The 23,592-nt window shown below is 43.0% G+C and overlaps 1 protein-coding gene across 5 annotated transcripts in view; it reads right to left on the bottom strand.

Moving 5' to 3' along the window:
* slc12a7b (solute carrier family 12 member 7b) overlaps window positions 1-23,592 on the bottom strand; it is a 79,972-nt gene that overhangs the window by 8,019 nt on the left and 48,361 nt on the right. For all 5 annotated transcript variants that reach the window (XM_082545463.1, XM_082545464.1, XM_082545465.1 and 2 more), the window contains exons 2-21: window positions 19,842-19,933; window positions 18,660-18,791; window positions 17,440-17,586; window positions 8,832-8,886; window positions 8,561-8,691; window positions 7,660-7,901; window positions 7,366-7,577; window positions 4,979-5,146; window positions 4,738-4,836; window positions 4,392-4,449; window positions 3,983-4,157; window positions 3,762-3,880; window positions 3,495-3,593; window positions 2,975-3,094; window positions 2,629-2,733; window positions 1,945-2,113; window positions 1,157-1,352; window positions 785-954; window positions 453-584; window positions 137-244 (exon numbers count right to left, since the gene is read on the bottom strand). In XM_082545463.1, coding sequence (XP_082401589.1) covers window positions 137-244; window positions 453-584; window positions 785-954; window positions 1,157-1,352; window positions 1,945-2,113; window positions 2,629-2,733; window positions 2,975-3,094; window positions 3,495-3,593; window positions 3,762-3,880; window positions 3,983-4,157; window positions 4,392-4,449; window positions 4,738-4,836; window positions 4,979-5,146; window positions 7,366-7,577; window positions 7,660-7,901; window positions 8,561-8,691; window positions 8,832-8,886; window positions 17,440-17,586; window positions 18,660-18,791; window positions 19,842-19,933 — 2,729 coding nt within the window. The remainder of the gene's footprint in view (window positions 1-136; window positions 245-452; window positions 585-784; window positions 955-1,156; window positions 1,353-1,944; window positions 2,114-2,628; window positions 2,734-2,974; window positions 3,095-3,494; window positions 3,594-3,761; window positions 3,881-3,982; window positions 4,158-4,391; window positions 4,450-4,737; window positions 4,837-4,978; window positions 5,147-7,365; window positions 7,578-7,659; window positions 7,902-8,560; window positions 8,692-8,831; window positions 8,887-17,439; window positions 17,587-18,659; window positions 18,792-19,841; window positions 19,934-23,592) is intronic.

Below are 23,592 nucleotides of genomic sequence, written 5' to 3'. Positions count from 1 at the left end.
ACACATATACATGCAATGTATTAAAAATGCATACAGTAGGAATAAATGCATTTAACTGAGTATAAAAAAATGCATCCACATTTGTTGAACAGCAGCAAACAGACCAAGTGAAGGTTTGTTTTTAGCGCTTCTTTACCTCTCTCTCCCTCTCAGTCCTGGAAAGGTGCATCTGTTTCAGCATCTGCGACCTCTGCTCCATCACAAGAGTCTTTTCATAGGTGAAGGCTGAGATGTCATTGTCATGCTGCAAAGGGGATAAACACGGGCGTTACAGCAGCCACATTATTTTTCAGGGACGATGCCAATGTGGGTCCTCTGACAAACTCCTCACAACATTCATCATATTAAGACAAAAGTAGGCACTGAATTGTTGAAAAACTTCAATAACCATCCTGCTTCCCATTGCACTTAGACATGAATACCATTCAGGGCTATCCTTGGCTGATGCTCACCATCTCTACAACTTCCACCTCTGCATCCAGTCGCAGGTGATAAAGGAACATCTGGAGATCTTTCTTCATTTGGATGCTGTTGTCGTCCATCTGAGCTACAGTAAAGATGCGCATCTTACACTTCCTCCACACCTGGAGGGGAGAAAGGCACCATTATTATGGAAGATATGGAGTAACAGCACGGTAAACAGGATGGATAAGGGACAGAAGAATGTCAGGCGGGACAGATGGGTGTGAAAGAAAGGCTCTGGGTGGAATAAGAAATAGAAGAAAATGCTGCTGAGCTTAAGATGGTTTCAGGAATAAACACAATCCAAACTAGTCCAACCAACCTTGTGCTGTCGAAGCAGGAAGGGCAGCAGCATCAGCAAGCCCCCATCGTGAACCACCCACCACACATCAATAGTGCCCTCTCCTAGGCGGTCCTGGTTGGTGGGGAAACTGTCCACATTCTTAGCCACAAGTAAGGCCTGATGGGCTGCTGTGGTTTCCCGGATTGTCTCTGGATGAACAGAAGGACAGACAGAGGGTCTATGAGAGATAAATCACTGTGCTGCATTAAGTCACGGCCATCTTGACAGAGTAATGACAGACAGCAAATGTCACATACGATGTCTTCTCTTTATCTACACTGTATTTTAAAATAAATTACGACATATATTCTGTTATTGTGTCCCTATTTTTGCAATTCTACTGCACGGTACCTATGAAATTCCTCCATGACTGTGGGTCATTGGACTGTTTCCAGGCTCCAGGCCAGGCCATCAGGACTGTGTTGTGCTTCATGCCTCCCAAGCCTGCAGACTGGATGAGGTGTGAGACACCATCTCTAAGGTTGGAAGACACTACAACATGACAGAATCCTTTGGTACGCTCTGCAGACATTGCAGCCTTAATGTTCTGTAGAGAGAGAGAGAGAGAAAAAGAGGACAGGGATTTCATCGTTAATCATAAAAGAGACTAAAACTGATTCACTATTAAAGTTGCACCAACTGACAAAACAAAATGTGTTTTTTCCAGAGAAGATATGGCTACACTACAGCAAAGTTTCCCTGCTTAGCTAAGCTAACACTTCAAATAACCTATTTGTTAGTTACTCACATCCATTCAGGATAACTTGTACTGATGGATCTGAACAATAAATAATTTTGTACATCTGTAAAGTTGCTTCTGGGCATGACTGCTTCAACAGAAACTGTTTTTAAGGAGGATAAAAGTTAAAACCAGCCTGAAAGAATCACATGAATTGCTTATTATGGCCAGTAGGTGGCAGAGTTTATCTGCAGTTAGAGTCTATAAAATGCTCTAAATGCAGCTTGATAGTACAGATTTGCCTTTGGGTCCAGTGATGAATCTGAAGCCCTTGAAGCACAGATAAGATAGCAAGCATTACAACTGATATTAAATTATTAGCAACTGCAGATCAATATTAATGACAGTATCGCCACCTGCCTTTTATTTGCACACTTGTGCGCGTGCTTCCCCACCATACCTGCTCAGCCTTCTTAGACTCCGACTCCTTAGTGAGGTAGGTTCCCTGCAAAACATTCCCCACTATTGTCAGGCCTTTCCCTGCCTTCAGCTGGGTGGTGAAGGAGACCAGGCGAGGGTGTTTGACTGCTTGATCTGAGTCCACGTTCAGAAGCACCAAAAGCTGAGGCCTATGCAGATCGAGAGGGGAAAACAGTCTGGCTTAATTTTACTTCATTCTTTTAAACTTCAGGAATAAAAACAACACCAACAAATATTTTGGATTTAAATTTTTTGCACAATTATCAGGTGCACAAATTCAAATTACAGTGCAAGGCCTGTAATCATGTGACATAACAGCTGTTTGTAAAGAAAATACTGTTGAAATGTTGGTGCGGCAGTATTATTGTCGCACTATTGGTTCTCACTCAGCTTTGCAGGGACATATGTTGAAGGTAGACAGTGAAAAAGAACAGCTGGTAACTGGAAACAGCAGACCCTTAAGAAGAGTACCCACTGGTTTGGAAAGAAGGACTTCAAGGTCAGTGTGAGCCTCACAGTATGAAGGCTTATCAGCTGCTCATGACAGATTAGGAAGGGAACCAAAAGATTAATGAAATTCATCCTCTGTGTCTATTCTTGTCTTGTTATTGTCCATCCCAACACAATATCAACTGTAAACACACACACCCTCAAACACCCATACCTCCAGTTCTTGGTGTGAGGTGGAGCATCCTCAAGTCGATTGAGGGCATAGCGGGCAGCATTAAGAGAGAGGCCTCTGATACCGTCACCCCATTCCTTCTCTGCCCTGTTAAAGCAAATAAATGAATGAAAAGCACTCAGTGATAAGAGAAAAGTAGCAATCCATTTAGGGCAGTAAGAACTCCTTTAGGGATCATATGCAGTTTATTGCGGCAACATGAGCTACTTTTAACACGGTGCAAGCAAAAATAAAACAAGAACCTCAAGAGCTTCTCTCCAGATAAATTATTTCCTCTCTTTACAGTGTACTGAGTTTCTCGGTCACATCCATTATCTCGCAATCTTACCCTCGGTATTCAATGTATTTGTAGATGCAGCCAGCGATGACCATAGCAACAATAGCGTAATACCAGGAGGAGATGAACATAATAGCAAGACATAAGCTCATTCCAAGGAAGGACAAAGCCCTGAAAACAAGAAAAGAAAAGATTAAAAAACAATTTACATGCTCATTTCGTTTTCTGTGCATTCATGGAAATGTCTTTATAAAGTGAAAACAGCTCAAGCTAGAGAGATGAGAGGCTTAGGATTCAATAGAGTAATCAAAATCCACAGCTAACAATAGTGCCGTTTGCCATTGTCCTTAACCTGTGTTGTGGAATTAATCTTCAGTAAAGGCTAAATGGATGTGCCTGTGGCTGTGAAGGTGTCTGTGTATGAGGGATTCCTGCCACACGTCCAAAAATCAAAAATCTAATTTGATGGCTTCAAATTAACGAGGACCTTTAACAGTCTGTGGACACCAGTTCGACATATAATACAAGATATATGATGTAAACATGCAAGGATGTTTACCACATCACCCACCAGTGGTAGTACTTAAAGCGTGGTCTCCAGTTAGGCGTTCGCAGCAGGGTCTGAACAGCACAGGCAAGATTCACAAATAGGTAGCACATGAGGAAAAACCTGTTGAGGAGGGAAAACAGCAATCCAAAAGTTCTGGTCACTTTTCAAATAATAAATCTCCACTTTATGATCTACTGTAAGCAGCTGTATACTTGGGGGATCACAGACTTGATCTGCTGAGCTACTTTTATGGAATGAGATTGCATAATATTTCTTTCAGATACTGACATTGACAGGATGGGCGCCACAGCGTCCAGGGAAGCGATGAGGATGCCGATCTCACAGATCCCAGCAGTCAGCAGGAGAGCCCAGGTTGGTTCCCCATTGGCTTTCCCGTGACCAAACACCTACGAGCAGATGCAGCCAAGTGTGAACGTTGAGGCACGTAAGACTAGAAACTGAAAGTATTAGTGTCTGCTGTTAGTGCTGTTTGAGTCAAACCGTCAAACCTGTAGAAAGGGTACAATGCCATCTCGTGCAATAGCCTGCAGCAGGCGAGGGGCACCGGTCAAACTCTGCAAACCAGCCCCACAGCAGGAGAAGAACGAGCCAATCACAATAACCCAGGGAGAGGGCCATGACAGGGTGCCGATAACAAGGTTCCCCTTTACAGAATCGCCAAATCTGCAACGCAAAAACAATTATGTGAATGACAAACGCTGTTATTCACAAATATTGGAAGATTTAACAAAAACTGACAGGACAGTGTGGTGATGTTTTTATTCCTGTTTAAACCATTGGATGCTATAAATGAAGTAGACGTGCATGTTTGAGGCATATTTTCTCTCCATTTCCATTATTAAAACACATTCATTCAGCACACTGTCCATAGTAACGTTGAATATGTTAAGCTCTTACTTATCTCGAAGCAAAACTCCTTCAATACAGGCGCCAAACAGAACCACGGAGGTGATATCTGGGAAGCAGAGCTAAGGAGAACGAACTGCAAAGCTGTACACACTGAAATCAACCACATCCTGGCTGGTGGTTAATATTAGTCTTTAATTCTTGATTTTAAGTTCTTCAAAGATGAAAAAATCTGGTGACTGTTAGATAATCTTCCACTGGCAAGTTTAATAATAAACTGTGGTCGAATCAGTTTTTCACTTTTCTGGATCAGAGGTGTAATAAGATTTTTTTTAATTTATCAGTGTTCTGTGTGACTTGTTATCATATCTGGTAACAGTGCGAGGTTGAAGGATACAGATGATGGAAGTGGTAGTGATAGCGAGGATGGTCCCAATGGGAATGGACTTCTGGGCATCTCTCAAGTCACCTGAGCGGTTTGAACCAGCCATGATACCTGAGAGGTGACAGGGTCACAGTCAAAAGTCAAACAGGTCATCTTCAGAGACTCCTATGGCTGTCTCTCAGCCATAACGGATGTTAAAAACTGTCATGCACGTGTACAAAGAATGAGTCTGTTGCTTATGGCGCCAGCTTACCGGTGACAGAGGGAAAGTAGATGCCGACCAGCAGTGTGAAGAAGGTGGTGATGTCGTTGACTACATAGGGCATGTAGATGTCCTGGGTTGGGTCGCCACCCTCAACCGATGGCAAGTTGCTCTTTTCCACCAACATACCCAGAGGGCCATATGTCGACCACATATTTTCTACAAGAGAGACAGAAATATTCTAATTCATACTGCAAACAGCATAATGTGTTGTGAAACGCATGTACTCCCAGGACACAAGTTTAACTGTTTAACTCCTCTCTGGAGGGGAGAGGGAGGGGAAACAGGTGGACAAAGGAGGGGGGAACAACTAAGCTGTAGTGCCTCTTCACCTCACTGTGCAATACCTTTCGTGCAATACTTTTGTTAATAGTCAACAGTGCAATAGACTCCATACTTGAAATGTGCAATTCACTTGTATTTTTATTTGTATTCCTATTTATTCTATTGATCCCCTTCGTATATTTTATTTATATATGTCTCTGTATTTATATATGTGTGTGTGTGTGTGTGTGTGTGTGTGTGTGTGTGTGTGTGTGTGTGTGTGTGTGTGTGTGTGTGTATATATATATAATATTCTGTAACTGTAACTTCTGTCGGTGCTGTGCTTTTGGAAACCGAATTTCCCAGAGGAACCCACCCGAGGGATTAATAAAGTTTTATCTTATCTTATCTTATCTTATCTTAAGTTATCGAGAAGAGATGATGAGCAGCGAGCGAGGAGTATGTCTTTTCAAGTTGTGGGAAAATCCTTTGCCTGCTACCCTGAGAAATCCACCAACACGAAGCAGATAAAATGACTTTATTTATCTGTTTAAATTACATTAGTGCTGGGAAAAAATTAGATTGTAGTTTACTGCACACAAATGCAACCAGAGGGCAGTCTCTGCAGGTGGAACATTTGTTTGAGCTCAGTGAACTGTGCAACATATTGCAGCAAGTACTAAACAGGGTAATGAGTCAATTGTGTGGCATTTATTTAGTGTTGCTGATAAAATTGGGACAGCAGAGTGAAGATGTGCAGACTGCTTATAGAAATGTGTGGCTATTCTTGGCACTAGATCACTATTCAAACAACTAATCAGCAGTTAGTCCTCCAGCAAAAGTTTGTGATAGAAGGCAAGGTGTGAATGAAATGAAAATTTCAATTTAGGTAGGCAATTAAATTAATTTAAATAAAGCACTGCTAACGTTAGTGTGGCTAACGTTAGCAGTGCTAGCCTCAGCATGTCTACATGCCTATACTAATGTGCATATATGTCACTTTACTCAAATATATAATTGTTCCTTTTCTAGCTCAAAATAGTACTGGACAAAGTGAACCTTTTTAGATTTCTGACTTTCCACGTAGCTTGTTTACAACATCCGTTACATCCATTAGTGCAGGGTGAAGGGAATCTAAATATTAATAGACAATAAAATGGTTTCATTGGTACACCGATGAAACTGATAAATCATTTAATGAAATAATATTATTAGTGCGGTTAGATAGTGAGGATGGCAAAGTTAAATTCTTAATTTAAAAACACTTTGAATGTTCAATTAGAGTAGAAAAGTGCTATATAAGTACCAGCACCAAAGCAGAAATGAATCATTAATCAAGAGAAAATTAAATATATTTCACAGAAATGATGAAAGGATGAGAGGTCAGTAAAATAACTGTCTGTTTTTAAGGAGACAGTAAAACAGTTGTGCATGGAATCACTCAGCACCTGCACAGGCTTGTCCCAGTTGCAGAAATATGACAAGAATGCATCTGCACTGGATGTTGGGAGGAAAAGCAGTGTGTCCCTGCCAGCAGTTACATAACATGAGGTATGCTCAGATTTTGCAATGCATTCAAAAAACTACTGACCGTGTACATTCCTGCTGAGATTAAGCATTCTTCAATCATTTTCATTTATAGTTTGTAGGAAGTATTCAGTGTGCCTGAAAAAACCTATTTGTTTAATCTCGCCTTTCCTGCTTGTTAATGCTCGCACCTGACTCTTAGACTTACTCTATTTTTCCTTATACATATTTTTTATGGCTTGTGCTTTTATTATGTTTTTATTTGATATGCATTTCATATTACCCCCTGTGTATTAGTGGCATTGACCTGTGAGTATATTTGACACTTTGCTAAGGCCTTATAATACTCGTGTTACTTCTCTGTCTCTTATGTTAAGCACTTTGGTATACCGCTGGTTTTTAAATGTGCTCTATAAATAAAGATTGTTGTGGTTGTTGTTGCCTGATCGATGAGGATAGGTGAACAGCTATTAAAATCTGTATGATTCAAACAAGTATACACATATCTTGGTAACTTTTTAAAAAATTCTTCCACATGTGCACACGGCTCCAGAGAAAAAAAACAAACAAAAACGGTCTGCTCCCACCTGAAATGACTCCGCTGATCAGTCCAGGGATGCCCTGCAACTCGGTCACATTGTTGTTGACAAAATACTCGTTGCATGTGGCATTGAGCTGAGATCCATCGCAGAAGAGGTTCCACAGCTGGGTAGTGACCGTTATGTTGTCTATAACCTCAATCTTATTACACTTGTCAAACTGGTGGTTCTTTAGGGTACGATTCCCCAACATGCAGACACTGTGTGAAGGAAGAGAGAAATTTTAACATGAAGCACTAATTAAACTGAAATAAATCTTAATAAATGTTAGCACTGACTCACGGAAAGTATGGCGGATCAAAGATGGTCTTGATGACTCCCGCATAGATGGCCAGGATGGAGAGAATAACACAAGCCAGGAAGACGAGTGCCAGCTTGTTGACATATTTGACCCCAACGAACACGACTACTGACATTATTGCTAGGCAACAAGTGCCATAAACACGCATGTTGTTCAGCAGGGCATCCAATTCATCCTCCTTTTTATCTGCCACAAAGATGGCTGCTTTAGGCACCATGTAGGTCTGGATGGACAAAGACAATGCAGGAAGAAATACAAAGTGTCACATTAAACGACTTCTCGTTTCATTGTACTAATAAGATGTGAAGAAAACTTTTATATTGTGGCAGTTTGTGTGTTAAATAAACTGTGGTTATGGCCCAACTGCGTTCTGCTTTCAAGGTCATAAAATGGGGAAAGCAGCAGCAAGACCACAGCAATTCAATTCAATTCAGTTTTATTTATACAGCACCAAATCACAACAACAGTCGCCTATAGGCACTTTGTATTGTAAGGTAGAGAGAAAAACCCAACAATCATATGACCCCTTATGAGGAAGCACTTTGGCGACAGTGGGAAGGAAAAACTCCCTTTTAACAGGAAGAAACCTCCGACAGAACCAGGCTCAGGGAGGGGCGGCCATCTGCCGCGACCGGTTGGGGTGAGAGAAGGAAGACAAGACAAAAGACAGCAGAACAGAGTATGCATAAATAATCACATCACTAGCAGAAGCTGGCCTGGAGACGGAGCAGCAAATGTGGTGCTGCTGGCTGAAGCAGCTTAAAAGGTGCACCCTATATGAGATGACCAACTGGATTTGTAGAAGGTATCAGAGAATCCATAAACTGATGGATATTGGGATCACTCGATCTACCAGCTGCAAATCTAAAATAATCTACTTACCAGTAGAATCTCGATGGTACCCAGGATGTACATGGAGCCAGCAAATGTGGTCCCCAGGTAAAAACAGAGACCCACAGCTCCACCAAACTCTGGACCCAAAGACCTGGAAATCATGTAGTACGAGCCTCCAGCTGGAAAAAAGGGAATGAGGGAGGAGGATATTAATATCTTTTAGGTCATCATTTCAGCTATATACTGCTATACAACCCATAAGCCTGAAGAAGACAAGTGTGTACTGTTATTCAAATAACCCCAAGAAAAAGGATCCTACCTGGAACAACACCATTAGTAGCAATTGCGCTCATGGATATGGCTGTCAGCATGGTCTGTGGAGAGACGAGATTAATGAACAAAAGCTGAACTGAATTAAAATGCTTCATGTTGAAGACCTTACAAAGATGGTGCAATGGTGTCATGTAAAAGCCCCCCAAAACAAAACACCGTCCTTGCCCACCCTCTAGTTCTTTATTTCCCTGAATTTTGTAGATTTTTCAAACAATGGTACCCTCTGTGGATTAAATTAATATTGAGTCTGTTAAAATACTTCTTATGGGCTTATGCTCTAAATCTTTTGGATTGGTAACAGATACAAGCTTTTCCATGAAATCAGTCATTGTGGAAGAGGATATTTACATCAGCCTGTTACCTAACAGACCTTCCGGATGACAGAAAGGACAGAGCGGAGAGAAGGGCAGATAAGATGCACAAAGAAAAAAGAAAATAGAGTTAAAACTTAAAAGGGTGAAGTAAAGACTGAAGGAGGACAGCGTGAAGGTGACACAAAAGCAGGCAAATGAATGAGAGGAAAGCAAGAGGAGGTGTAGAGAAAGGGCAAGGGCATGACCAAAATACACCCCGTGCTCTTTGTTGGCGTCCTATTTAAGGTGTCAGACTGTCACGGTCCTGGGTCTCCTGACCCAGCGTTTTTAGTTCTTTGTGATTTTTGTATTATTGTACTTGTGTGTGATTTATTCTATGGCTTCTAGTTTTGATCCCTTGCCCTTCATGTCTCTCTGTGTCCCCTCTGTTCTGTGTAATTGTGTGTCTTTGCATGTTTGAGTTTCTTGTTTTCTGTCACTCTGCATTGTGCATTATGTTCTCATGGTTGGTTTTTTGTTACTCTCTCTAGTCTAGTCTCTTGTGTTCCCAGCTGAGTATTTCCCTGTGTATTTTGGTTCTTAGACCTCTGCCTTATGGTTTATGTCTCTGTATTTCTTAGTTGCTGTCTCCACTGTGTCAAGTTCGCGTCTCTGTGTGATACTTCCTGTTTTACTTTGATGGTCCGTGTCTCATGTGAATGCGTCCTGCTTTGCTTGTCTCGTCAGTCCTGATTTCTCCCAGCTGTGCCCTCCTTCTGTGTCTCATTCCCCTTGTTACTTCCCAGTGTATTTAAACCCTGTGTTTCTCTGAGTCAGTGTCGCGTCGTCCCTCATGCTGTGTGTGGATCTCCCTGTGTCTCCCTGTGAGTTCTTAGTTTATGGTTTCCCAGTTTAGTCTAGTTTTGTATGTTTGTTCTACCAGCAAATAAAGCTGTGTTTTGAGTTCACCTCCCCGAGTCTGTGAGTCCTGCATTTTGGGTCCAACTCCTGCCTGCCGCACAGCGATTCATGACAGTACGACGCGACCAGACATGGACCCAGCAGGCTCCTCCCGGGAAAGCGATTTGGCCCGCATCTTCAGCCTGTGGGAGCGAGTTTCCCATGCCTCGGACATTAAAGCAATGTCCATTGGGATAAACGCCATCGAGGCAATTCTCAAGGGGAATCCCCATCTTCGCGAGCTCTCAGGATTTTCGGGCCTACTGTCCAATCTGCAGAAAGCCAAGGAGACAGTACAAGCTCGCGAGCTCGTCATACCGCAACAGCGACCGCCACAATCGGGAAACGTTTCCACGCCGCTGCCACTGGACTCCTCTCCATCCACCCTCCACTCTGACTGTCACTCACCCGCTGCTTTTCTCGCAGCAATGTGGTCGGAGGATGAGGAGCCGGCCGTGATCTCTCCGTCATTGCCAGTTTCCTCCATCACCGCACCTCCGGCTTTCCGAAGAAAACGGCATTCACGCCGCCGACACCCACCGCCACAGCCAGACCCCGAGACGTCTGAGTTGCCAGCTGTGGTGAGTGGAAGGGACAATCAAGAGTTTCCTGACTTTGGGACTGTTTATTCCGGGGCTGTGTTTTTTCACTTAGCTGCCCAGCCAGAAGCGCTAGCTCCATCTCCTGTGTCCCCGCTAGCACAGCCATTAACTCCACCACACGCTCCATTTTCACCTCTACCATCGCTTCAGTCATCAGTTCGGTCTGCCACTCAGTCGCCCTTAGTTCCGTCATCCACACTACCACCTGTTTCCCTTCCACCACCACCATCACTACACCCAGCCATTCAGGCTGCTACTCAGTCAGACATTCAACCCATAGCCCTGCCGTTAATATGCTCTATAGCTGAGCCACTAGCCGCCCGACCCGCAGCCACTTCAGCCACTCCTCCACCCGTCACACCTCCACTACAACCATCACTGCAATCCCCAGTGCAGTCTCCAGTGTCCCCAGTGCAGTCTCCAGTGTCCCCAGTGCAGTCTCCAGTGTCCCCAGTGCAGCATCCCTTAGCACAGTCATCCACTCAATCACCAGCTCCACTTTCCCCTCAACTATCACTACCACCTCTAGCTCAGTCTCCTGTGCACTCACCTCTGGTTCATTCTCCTGTGAAGTCATCAACTCCACTGCCTACTCCACTCTCACCACCTCCATTACAACAGACATCAGTTCAGTCCCCTGTGCCAGTGCAGACGCCCTCAGTTCAGTCTCCCGTGCAGTTATCTACTTCACCACCATCAGTAGCTCAGCTCCCACTCTCACCCGTGTCTCCAGTAGCTCAGCTCCCACTCTCACCCGTGTCTCCAGTAGCTCAGCTCCCACTCTCACCCGTGTCTCCAGTAGCTCAGCTCCCACTCTCACCCGTGTCTCCAGTAGCTCAGTTAGCTGCCCAGCAGCCTCTCTCTGCTCAGTCTCCTGTGTCGCCAGTTTTGCTCATTCACTCCATGCAGAGAGGTAACTTGATTTCTACTCAGGGTACTTTTCATGGTTTAGCCGCCGTTGGCACAGTTGGCCACTCCAGGGCTTCCCCAGAGGCTAGGTCTCAGTCCCCAGCTGATTCTGGACCCCTGAAGATTAAGCAGCCCCCTAAGAACTGCACCATGTTCGCATTGCCTGGGCAGAGTCAGTGCTCAGTGCAGCGCCAGTTGTCCTCATGTCCGCCAGAGGACTTCATGCCTGTTGGCTTTGTTTTAGCCTCCGCTGGAGGGTCCGAGGGGCCCGTTCAGCCTCCCGTCTCCGCTGGAGGGTCCGAGGGGCCCGTTCAGCCTCCCGTCTCCGCTGGAGGGTCCGAGGGGCCCGTCCAGCCTCACGCCTCGTCAGCTGGAGGGTCCGAGGGGCCCGTTCAGCCTCCTGTCTCCGCTGGAGGGTCCGAGGGGCCTGTCCAGCCTCACGCCTCGTCAGCTGGAGGGTCCGAGGGGCCCGTTCAGCCTCCTGTCTCCGCTGGAGGGTCCGAGGGGCCCGTTCAGCCTCACGCCGCATCAGCTGGAGGGCCCGAGGAGCCTGTCCAGCCGCCACCTGCGACCGCCTCGTCGTCGCCTGGTCCGGCTGCATCTGCCTGTGCTTCTGCTACGCCTGGGCCAGCCGCATCTGCCTGTGCTTCTGCTACGCCTGGGCCAGCCGCATCTGCCTGTGCTTCTGCTACGCCTGGCCCGGCCTCAGAGTCTGCAGCTCCGCCTGGTCCGGCCTCAGAGTCTGCAGCTCCGCCTGGCCCGGCCTCAGAGTCTGCAGCTCCGCCTGGCCCGGCCTCAGAGTCTGCAGCTCCGCCTGGCCCGGCCTCAGAGTCTGCAGCTCCGCCTGGCCCGGCCTCAGAGTCTTCGGCTTCTGTTTCGCTTGCTGCAGCCCCGTCGTCGCCTGGTCCTGCCTCGACTGGTCCTGTGCCCACCGGGCCATGGCCAGCATGCCTAACACTGGAGAGCCGCCGCTGCCTTCCGCGCGGTCGGCCTCCTGAACTGCTCCGTTGTCTCCTTCGCCGTTGCCTTGCGCACGGCCGGCCTCCTGAACTGTTTCCACGTCGCCGCCGTTGCCTTGCGCACGGCCGGCCCCCTGAACTGCTCTGTGTTTGGGTTGTTTTCTTGGGCTCCGGTGTTTGCTGTGCTCTTCTTTTGTTTTCTGTTTCGAGCCCTCCGTCCTGGGCCCCCGCCGCCCGCCCTGGGTTGTTTTCTGTTTGGTTTTGTTTTTCTGTGTTTGGGCTGTCTGGAGCCAGCCCTTGAGGGGGGGGTACTGTCACGGTCCTGGGTCTCCTGACCCAGCGTTTTTAGTTCTTTGTGATTTTTGTATTATTGTACTTGTGTGTGATTTATTCTATGGCTTCTAGTTTTGATCCCTTGCCCTTCATGTCTCTCTGTGTCCCCTCTGTTCTGTGTAATTGTGTGTCTTTGCATGTTTGAGTTTCTTGTTTTCTGTCACTCTGCATTGTGCATTATGTTCTCATGGTTGGTTTTTTGTTACTCTCTCTAGTCTAGTCTCTTGTGTTCCCAGCTGAGTATTTCCCTGTGTATTTTGGTTCTTAGACCTCTGCCTTATGGTTTATGTCTCTGTATTTCTTAGTTGCTGTCTCCACTGTGTCAAGTTCGCGTCTCTGTGTGATACTTCCTGTTTTACTTTGATGGTCCGTGTCTCATGTGAATGCGTCCTGCTTTGCTTGTCTCGTCAGTCCTGATTTCTCCCAGCTGTGCCCTCCTTCTGTGTCTCATTCCCCTCGTTACTTCCCAGTGTATTTAAACCCTGTGTTTCTCTGAGTCAGTGTCGCGTCGTCCCTCATGCTGTGTGTGGATCTCCCTGTGTCTCCCTGTGAGTTCTTAGTTTATGGTTTCCCAGTTTAGTCTAGTTTTGTATGTTTGTTCTACCAGCAAATAAAGCTGTGTTTTGAGTTCACCTCCCCGAGTCTGAGTCCTGCATTTTGGGTCCAACTCCTGCCTGCCGCACAGCGATTCATGACACAGACAGGCTGGAGTAAAGCCAATTAGCTGACAGTTTTACCTCCTGCTTCCACTGAAGCACTAAGAAGCTATACACAAAGTTGGACTTGACAACGAATGATGCGAGAACTTGAAGTACAGAACTGGAAGGCATTTGTTTACTGATGACATCATTCCCACTGTTCCTGCGTCACATGGACCAATTTGTAACTCTAAAGCTACCTGCCACATGTCGGGAATTTATCAGCAGCCGTACTTGGATTTATAAAATACTCTCAACTACATCTGAACATTGAGCTCTTTGAGGTATCACAGTTTTAACCTCCTAGGACCTGGTGTCCACATTTTGGGTTATTAGACCAAAATACTCAATTTTGCTCTACAAGGGCCTGATATCCACTTACAAGGACATTATACTGCTACTGTTTTATCGAAATTTTAAACAAATATCCTCATATGTGGCTCTCATTTTTCTTAGAAACAAAAATTAGGTTAAAAAAAAATCTGATAATTCTTTGTTTTTACATTCATCAGGTCCCAATCAGCCCAAATATCAAAGAGAAATTAAAAATGCATGCCGTGGAAGAGTTTGGGTCTTAGGAGGTTAACTGAACATTAGGGGTGCAACGATACTCGTATCGATATTGAACCGTTCGGTACGCATATGTATCGAACAATACAAAATTTATTTTATCAACTTTCCTTCTGACAATGCTGTCTGTGTTGAGCACTCAGTGGATCTGCGCTCGACAGTGCAGCCTAGGCGGAGTAGTCGAACGCAGATTCACTGAGCGCAGGGCAAGCTAGCGAGACAGAAGTTAAGCTCTCCTTGCAACATGGCAAATTGAACCTCCCCCACCCTCATTCAGATCTGGCATTTGGAACTATTTTGGTTTTCATGTGATGTATGACCCTGAAGGTAAGCGCGTCATGGAATAAAGTAAAACAGTATGTTGGATGTGCCACGTAATGCTCAATTACATGGGTGGGAACTAGTGTGTTAGCGCAGTTAGCTCGTTAACGTGTTGGCCGTCCAGCCCCACGCACGGGGCGATCCGCGGTAGCTCGTTAACGGAGATTTGCCGTGTTGTGGCGTTAACGTCATTTCAACGAGATTAACGCTGACAGCACTAGTGGGAACACAGTGAATATGACTGCACATTTACTCCGACATCATCCTAGTGCAAAGACAAGTGGAAGCAGACAAAAACAACAAGCATGCATGCTACAAAATTGACCCGAGTCATTTAGACAGCCGTTAGCACAGGATTCTCCTTATGGGGGCCTGATATGTTTAATACGCTGCTGAGAATATAGCCCAGAAGAAGCGTATAGTATAGCTTTTATTTTGGAAAGATCCATTTCTCTGTAATAAACTCTCTTTTCCAAAGATGAGTGATTCCTCAATCAGATACAGGGCTCGCAAAATCGCTAGCGACGTCAGGCTAGCGATTTTTCCAGTCGGGCTACCAAAATCTATCTCTGCCCTGCCCGTTGGGCTATCGTAGGAAGGAAAAATATATGTCAATGCTTTTGCATTCTTTCGAAATGTCATTTTAAGAAAAGGCCCCCATTAGAACCCATGAGAAATGCAAGAAATGCATTATTGCTCAGTCTGCAATATCTTTCCCAGAACAAACACCAATTGCAAAAAAGCATACTAAAAATAAACCTGAAAAATCTGTTTAGAACAGCGTACTATGTTGCAAAGAGTGAACTACCACTGGCAAAATTTAGCAGTCTTTGAAAACTTCAAAAAGCAAATGGCCTAGATCTTGGTTCCACTTGCCTCTTACCGTGACTTCAGTGGAAATTTCAAATTCTGATCTGACACAGACTGATTCATGTCCTACACAGTTCTTACAAGTTCATAGAAATTTCTGTTCGATTAGAACCAAGTATTTGAGTTGATGATTGTAATTTTTATACAATGTTGTAATTTGTTTTTTAACAATTTTTTGATTAATGTTTTGTTTCCTTTACAATATATTATTAATGTATAATATTGTAAAGGAAACAAAACAGGAAATAAAACATCAATCAAAAATTGCTCTCTTTTTTATTCAGGCTACTTCAATTTATTTTGGGCTACCAAAAACTGAAGAGTCCCTGCCCGAAGGGCTACCAGGGATTTTGAAATTTTGCGAGCCCTGAGATATATATATATATTTTTTATTACTTTTTTGTTTCAGCAACATTAAATTTAAAAACTGTACTTTTGAGTTAAAATATATATTTATAATTTTAATAAATGACAAATTAAAAAGGCATGAACATTTTTTTTTGTATCGAAAAAAATATCGAACCGTGACACCAAAGTATCGAGCCGAACCGAACCGTGAATTTTGTGTATCGTTGCACCCCTACTGAACATATGTGTTGTCACCTAAAAGGATACTTTATTATTCTTTATTCTTATTTATCTCATACTTGAACTTCACATGGACATCTTTCTAATCCAACTTTCTTTTGCTGGCTGTGCTTAGCAAACAGAAGCTTTGATTATCAGGTGTGTGTGTTGGATTTTAAATAATCGTGTTTATTTAACTGTGGGAAGCCAAAATCATGTGCGGCCCTACTTGCACATATAAAGCAAGTAGGGCCGCACAGGTGGGAAAAGCCTCCAGTTGATCCAAAATGCTGACAGGGACTAAAAAGAGAGAGCAGGAGTTTTTCCCTTCCCGATGTTGCCAATTGCTTACTCACAGTGGGTGATCTCACTGTTGGGGGTCTCAGTATAATATTATGAATTGCAGGGTCCAAAATATCTAATATAAAACACCTAATAAGATCATTAATAACATGCTTCAAATTTGATAATTTGTGGATATTAAAAATGTAAAGTTTTGATAAGAATGGGTTTATTAATGGAAATGCACTTCACGGTTGATTCTTTGTTTAGGCAGTGTTACTCTTCAAACAGACGATGGTATGCCATTAGAAGATTTAATTATGAGACAAAAAGCATTTAGGGTCTGGGGTTTTCCTCCTTTCTACTTTGCCTGATTAAGCTGAAATAATCCATTGCCTGCCATGGGATTGGTGAATATAGCTATTGTGTGGGTGTGGACGGCGTCATGTTTCTGACAGTTTGCAGATGGACGGATTACACGTCAAGTCAGGTACCATTAGAAGCTGGACGAGCAGGAGAAATGGAGAGTCACAGTGGCTAAATATAGGAGGGATCAGTGGCCACTAATTCATCTTGCTGGCCATTCATTATGGCTGTCAACCAACCGAAGCAGCTTCTGGACCCAAAATCAGCAAAAACACTCAGCCGTGCGCACACACATGCACACACTCTTACATAATCCTGTTCTAATGAGTTAAAAGCTAAAGCCCTTGATAAAGAACAAATAATATTCAGCTCCTTCCAGTTCCTCTTATTCTATCATTTATCAATACATTGAAATGGTTTCCATCATAAAAAATAATCAGGAAGTAAATTCAAGGACAAAGGTTTGGTGTGAGATGTAGAAGGGAACACAAAACACCCATCAACGTTTACTCTGCACATAACCAGTCATACTTCCTTTACTGTAATGCAACATGGACCTAGAGTATGTTTAGCACAATGATCATGGTAACATGGCCTAATTTCAAATAATAAGGTCAGCATACTGAGCATATGTGTAAGTAGTCCATGTGAGCCTAAAGTTTCCACAGTTGTTTTCTACTTTGGATTGTCACAGATCACATCAGCCATGCAGCTGTGGCTGTTTAAAACTTGCATTTTTATAATCTTCTAATTCACAAACTCTTTAGGCCTTGAGACAAGCATTAATGCCACATTTTAGGGGGAAAAAGCAAAAAGAGAGAGACTCAGAAACAAACACATAGACTGTGATGATGAAGTACTCACACATGAGCAGCATAAGCCGACAATAGCCAAGGACTCCAAGATGCCGGCAGTGCCAACAATCCAGGTAAGGCGCAGAAACAGGATGACCCCCAGAATATTCTGGAGGCATGGGAGGTAGACACCCATGAACGTCCCCATCTGAGGGCTCTGTAAGGCAGGAAGGGCAGGGGGAGGATTTGGGAGAGAAGCGACAAAGCAGAAGATGAGAAAACATTAAAAATATTTGTGTTTGATGGAAGGAGTGATTAAGGATATGACAACAGAGGAAAGAAGTGAAAACTGCTGTGCAAACTGAAAACTGCTGAAACCCTTACAGCCATAAATAAAACAATTAAAAAACATCACCAGAGACAAAGAAGCAGAAGCAAAGAGGGAAATAAAGACAGAGTGTAAAAGAAAGTACACATTATTAAACACTGTATAAGTCAAAACCACTACCCCAAAAGTACAACTGACTTCCATCTTATTCCTTGCAAGGAACGGTATTTTCACAACAACAAGCAGAAAGACCGCAAGGAGAATGACAGGCCTACCCACCATCTAACTCCAAATGTAAGATACTCGTCCCACTTTTTCAGGCAAAGAGGTGCAAGAATGCCAAGAATGGCATCCACTTCTTTCTTTAGTAAGATGCTCCTAAAAGCCAGTGGGAGGTGCTCAAGGCCCATTTCTACACATTGGGACGTGATGGGGCAACTGGGATGTGACCCAGGCTGTGGTTACAAAAGCATGGCAGCACTGTGGAAACTACTCTTTTCAAAGAATGACAAAACAAAAGCATCGAAGGAGAGGCTGAAGGAAAGGCTTGTGCTGGACTGGTGATGGTGTTTATCAGAATTTTATCTTTGAAATGAGCCTGACCCTGCCTCTTCTTCTTGTTTACTTGGCAAAATCAGTTTTTCACTGTAGCCGTTTCACAAAACGAAATGTTGACTCAGTGACTAAACAGACTTCCTCTAAGCAGTAATACACACACGCATATTAATAATAATAAAATTTTTTTCTGAGGAACAAAAACGTTTTAAGAGATGTATTAAAGATGGAAAAGCACAGAGAGAACAAAAACAAACAGCGGTGGCTTCATCGGTCAAAGACCTGGTTATATAATGACAGGTCAGCAGATTTAAAAGAACAACTGTTAATATGCAACTGTACATTACCATGTATGTAATGCATGCAAACACAAACTAAAAGCTCCACTACAGTGTGTGCTTCTTTACCTTAACAGCCTTCTTCTTTGGCCCCTCATCGTCATCAGCCTCCTCGTGCTCTTGTGCACCCTGTGAGAGATTGGTGTAGTTTGCGAGTTTACTGAGGAAGGATGACACCATGGGGTTGCTGTCCATTTCCTCCTGCAATAAAGAAACTCATCTTTAACAGCTAAACAGCAGCAGTCTTGTACAAATGACCTTTTCAAAATGACATTCAGTGGGAGCTTTTATGCTCATTTCAGGCTCAAAACTGTTATAGCTGAACTTTACTAGCAGCCTTGTATGATTTGTTTTTCAAAATCATTCCTTTAGATCTTATACTGGGCTTTAGTGCAGCCAGTGCATCTACTGTCTTCATTTTAAGCCATCTACCTTCTGACTGGCTGAATACTAAAAGAAAAGAATAGGCTGGTGGGGCTTTCATGCTCACAGACAGAGCCGTGTACCTGAGAAGCATATTCAGGAAATCTGCTCTCATTAAGTTCATACAGAGCCAAGAGTAGAAACAGAAAGTATGGTTCAGAGCAGCCTGATGCTTGAACTTTGGGCTTGCAGGAATTATATGTTCATATATATCACATCAAGGAAAAACTTCAAAGTTTAATTTGGCCTTTTGATGGGCAGTTATCGCATGAAGTCTTCCATTTGCAAAACAAACTGTGCAAAATTTTGTATTTTCATCCATTCAAAGCATATTTGAAAAGCATTCCTGGATCAACTTCAGAACCAAAAGCCGCGGCTGTCTTATTGATTCTACACAAGCGCCAGTGACCACAGAGCAACAAGGTCCGCCAAATGGCAGAGGCAAGCAGCAGGCAAAGGTTCAGCTGAATGGAGTTAAATGAATGTACCAGTTTTTATGGCAAATAAACTTCTTGACTGACACATTGTTGAGCTAAGGGTAAATTGGTGCTTTTACCTCTGCGAGTTTCTATTTATTTAGTTCACCACAACTTAGACTGTTGTTCCAGCATACTTGGCATTAATGAATGGTTTGAGCTTCACAGACTAGCTCCAACTTAGGCTGCAGATAAGGTTCAGCCAGGGTTCTGGTGAATTTATAGTTTTTACTGTGGAGTTTGGGCTTTCTCTTTCCCAGCCTAAGCACAGTCACATTTCCTTGTGTAGTGGAACACACTCCTTGGCTTGTGAAATGATAGCGACATCCACATGATGATGTTGGGCAGTTACCTCAAAAAGTGCCATGTTGGTGCCATCGTAGCTGTTGCCTTTGTCGTCTGTGTTGTTGATAAAAGGACTGTTTTCCTTTGGGACTCCATCACCTGTAGAAACACAGTTTTCTCGTTATGTGAAATGCAGAGGAGATTTAACACATCGTGTAACCAAAACTCAATATAACCAGTGACTGGAAAACAATTGCTGTAAGAACCACAGTACATAATAATGCTGTTCATGGATCTTCATCCTGACAATGTTCGGTGGAAGTAAAGAAAACTTCAGATGGTTGCTTATGCAAATCATTATCACATGTTTCCATTTGTAAGGCGTTCCTCTTCTTATATCCAAGAACTTCCTGACAGTTTGGTTGACTCAGTGCAGGGACTGCCACAAATGTCATGTCACCACGCTGGTAGCAGAAAAACATTGAATGGGAGAAGCCAGAAAGATCTTTTAAGAAGACAATGAAACTATTCTCCACTAGTAAAGCTATTGCAGATGGTGTTATCTCTGAAAAAATATGATAAATTACCTTGGACAAGTACTTATACCAAGTAAGGCTGGGCCATATCATACCGTTCACGGTAATACCGGTATAATGTTGGGCAATGATAAGAAAATGAAATATCAGGATAGAATATGGGTAAAACACGCATGCGCAGTGCCTTTGTTTTCATACGCACATGGCGGAAAAAGCACGGCGGCGAGAGAGAATGAGAAGGGCAAAAGCGGATCGTTGAATGAAACAGATGAACCAGAATTGGGTTGTAAAAATGCTGCAGCTTCAGTGGTGTGGAACTGGTTTAGCTTTCGTCCATCAGATACACAACAAAGCACTATTTTTGGTAGAGCATGCTAGTGGGGCATCGTTATTAGCGAGTGTTTTGGAAAATACGGCGCACTTAAAATCGATCCTTTGATATTTCTGAAAGTCGACAGTGCCCCTTATAATCCCATGTGCCTTATGTATGAACTCTGATCGTGTTTACTGACCTCAAAACTATTTTATGTCGTACACGGCGCTGGAAAATCTGTCAAATGTTTCAGTACAACTTTGCTAAGCTACGAAACCCGCACAGCTTGATGGATTGTCGGAGCATTACGGCTATCGTAGGCAGGAGCCTCGCAGAGTGATACGTACTGTGCTTCAACATAATATTACTGTATTGTGTGTGTATAACCTCTTTTTAAGTATTTTTTCTAGTGTCAATTATATCATCAGTTATATCATTATCTCAAATTTTCAAATGTATATCGTGACAAATATTTTTGGTCATATCGCCCTGCTCTAATTCCAAGACATCTCGTCCATGTAACATCTAAAGTTGTTAAACGGAGGTCATTATTCAGTTCATTATTCAAAAAGTTCATTATTTGCTGAGGTGATCCCTGAAGATGTCTCAGGGAGGTTTTTTTTTTTTTTGGAACAGGTTCAAAAATAAGACTCGAATTTTGTTTGACAGTACAGTCTATTAGAACACACCTGTAACCATCCATCCTGAGGACGGGGCAAGGTTTGTATTTTCATCCTACTGAAAAAAAACAATCCAACAGGTGGACGTGATTCCATCTAAAATTAATACATTACTTGCTATATTCAGTGACTCCTGCTAACAATTGTTATCTGATGTAATCAGTCTTATTTCTTTTTTGGACATACACTAAACCCACTTTGGCGTCATGCATCTGACTCTCACATCATTGCATTTTTAATAACCCACATCATGGTGATGAGATATCCATAAATAATTTATACCTAAACTAGAAATTAAGTCTTACTCTGTAAGTGCAAGTTAGCAAAGGACAGTGGGAATATAGATGGAAAGACTAATATCAAAGACATTACTACAGATCACACAAAACATATTTCGTATTCTTAAAAATACATAACAGTGCAACCAAGAGTTGTGTTGGATATTTTCTCACTGAAAATACAACACAAGTATTGGTTCCCATGTTTTTCCTCATCAAGATTAATAACACTGGTTATTTTATGGTCTGTAGCAGAGGTTTTTGAAACACGCTGTCTTTCCTCTGTGTCTACTTTGTCAACTGCATGATGAATCTTGTAGTTGTTCTGTATTACCCACAGCGACCCAGCCGTCTTCAGAAGGGACATTCTAGCACCAAGCTGAGAACCACGTCTTTGCTGCTTGGGCTGGCAAACTACACAGCAATGCAAACCAAACTTTTTGAATGAACGGACACCTTAGAGCGCAGGGTGTGATGGTGTGTGAAATCCAGATAAATGTGATAAATAAAGATCATCTCAGAGAGAGAGATTGTGTGAGTGTGTGTGCGTGCCATTCCATTAGTTTAATTTGCAGGTAATTACATTATAGTGTCAGAAATATTAAAGTGAGGTGGAGTGAACAGACGTTTAAGCAGTTGAAGCCTGCTGTGCAGAGACTAAAACAGTCAAAAATAGGTTGTGTGTTTATGACCAATAAAACGCTATAAATAAAGTCCAATGAGGCAAAAAATGAAGCAATAAATATGAGCTTCAAATGGAACTCAAGAAAAATAAACAGAGGTGGCGTGTGTAGAGTTCATACCAACGCACCCACGCAGAACAAACCCACGACAGAAAACAGAAAAAATAAGTGGACAACTCCTTTATATCCCGACACAAAAAAGGCAGCAAACTATGTTTTTCACAAAAAGCCACACCACTTCAAATGCTGCTTTCATGCATGCACACATAAACTGAGGTCAATTCTATCTGGGCGACTATGCAAGTGACAACTGGAGTCTTTTTAAGCACTCCAGCTCATTAGTTTTAACTTCAAAGAAGTTAAAGGGTCACAAATTGATCACTTTTAAAAAAGAAGATGCTTATATTTTAATACAGAGGTAAAAGATGAATTGATGTTATTAAATTATGCAGGAAAGCAGAAGATCTGCTTATATTTGGCATTTTTTAACTGAAACATGCAAAGGTCAGTATTAATACTGAGTGGTTCAAATGTAAATATGTGTAAATAAAGTTGCTGTTTGAAGCTCCACAGTATAAAATGAGTCTATTCTACTTAAAAATAACACAACTGTCTGTGATGAGCCTATCCAGAGCAAAACAGCTGAAGTTTAAACACTGGCCCAAAAATACGTGCACTGCATCTCTCCACCTGTTTAGATTGATAGTTCGCAACCAGTCAGTGCTGGGCCTTTTCCATTCATCAGCAGCCGGAGCTGCCTACTGCAGAGGGGATTTCACGAGTAACTTTTGCTGCTTGATCCAGCTGCTGGGGGAATAAGAGGCTTGTAGAGTGGCTTAGCCCGTTGGTAATCACAGAGAAAGTCATTACGTCCTTGTACTGTGACACTCTGTAAAAGAGCGTTCTATGTGGGACAGCACGTAGAGAACATCAGGGAGGGACACAATATTTCACAGAGTGTGGAATGAGTGAATTTAAGGCAAAGCATGAAGCAAGTGCAGGTAAAGGTGAGTCAGCCTTAGCCAGTCATCACTTAGCTATTCTTTTCAGTGCTACACGCCACCGGTAATCATTGTCTTAAATGACTCTGGCTAAATCCTCTTTGAGACCAGGCAGCAGGCTAAAACTGTCAATGTTTCCAAATCAGCTGAGGTTTCTGTTTTAAGTCCATATGTAAATTGGTTAAGACGTCAGTCAGGAAGTGAAGAGAACCGTTCACCTGTCCTCAAGTGAAGGAAGGATCTTTGGTAATACAATCCCACGCTGCACTTAAGACACCCTAATGGACTTTTCAAAGGCATCTAATTTCTCTAATATACAGGTATCAA

The sequence above is a fragment of the Aulonocara stuartgranti genome, assembly GCF_965226115.1.
Source record: "Aulonocara stuartgranti genome assembly, chromosome: 9".
Taxonomy (NCBI): domain Eukaryota; kingdom Metazoa; phylum Chordata; class Actinopteri; order Cichliformes; family Cichlidae; genus Aulonocara; species Aulonocara stuartgranti.
This window is presented reverse-complemented; position numbering and strand designations above follow the sequence as displayed.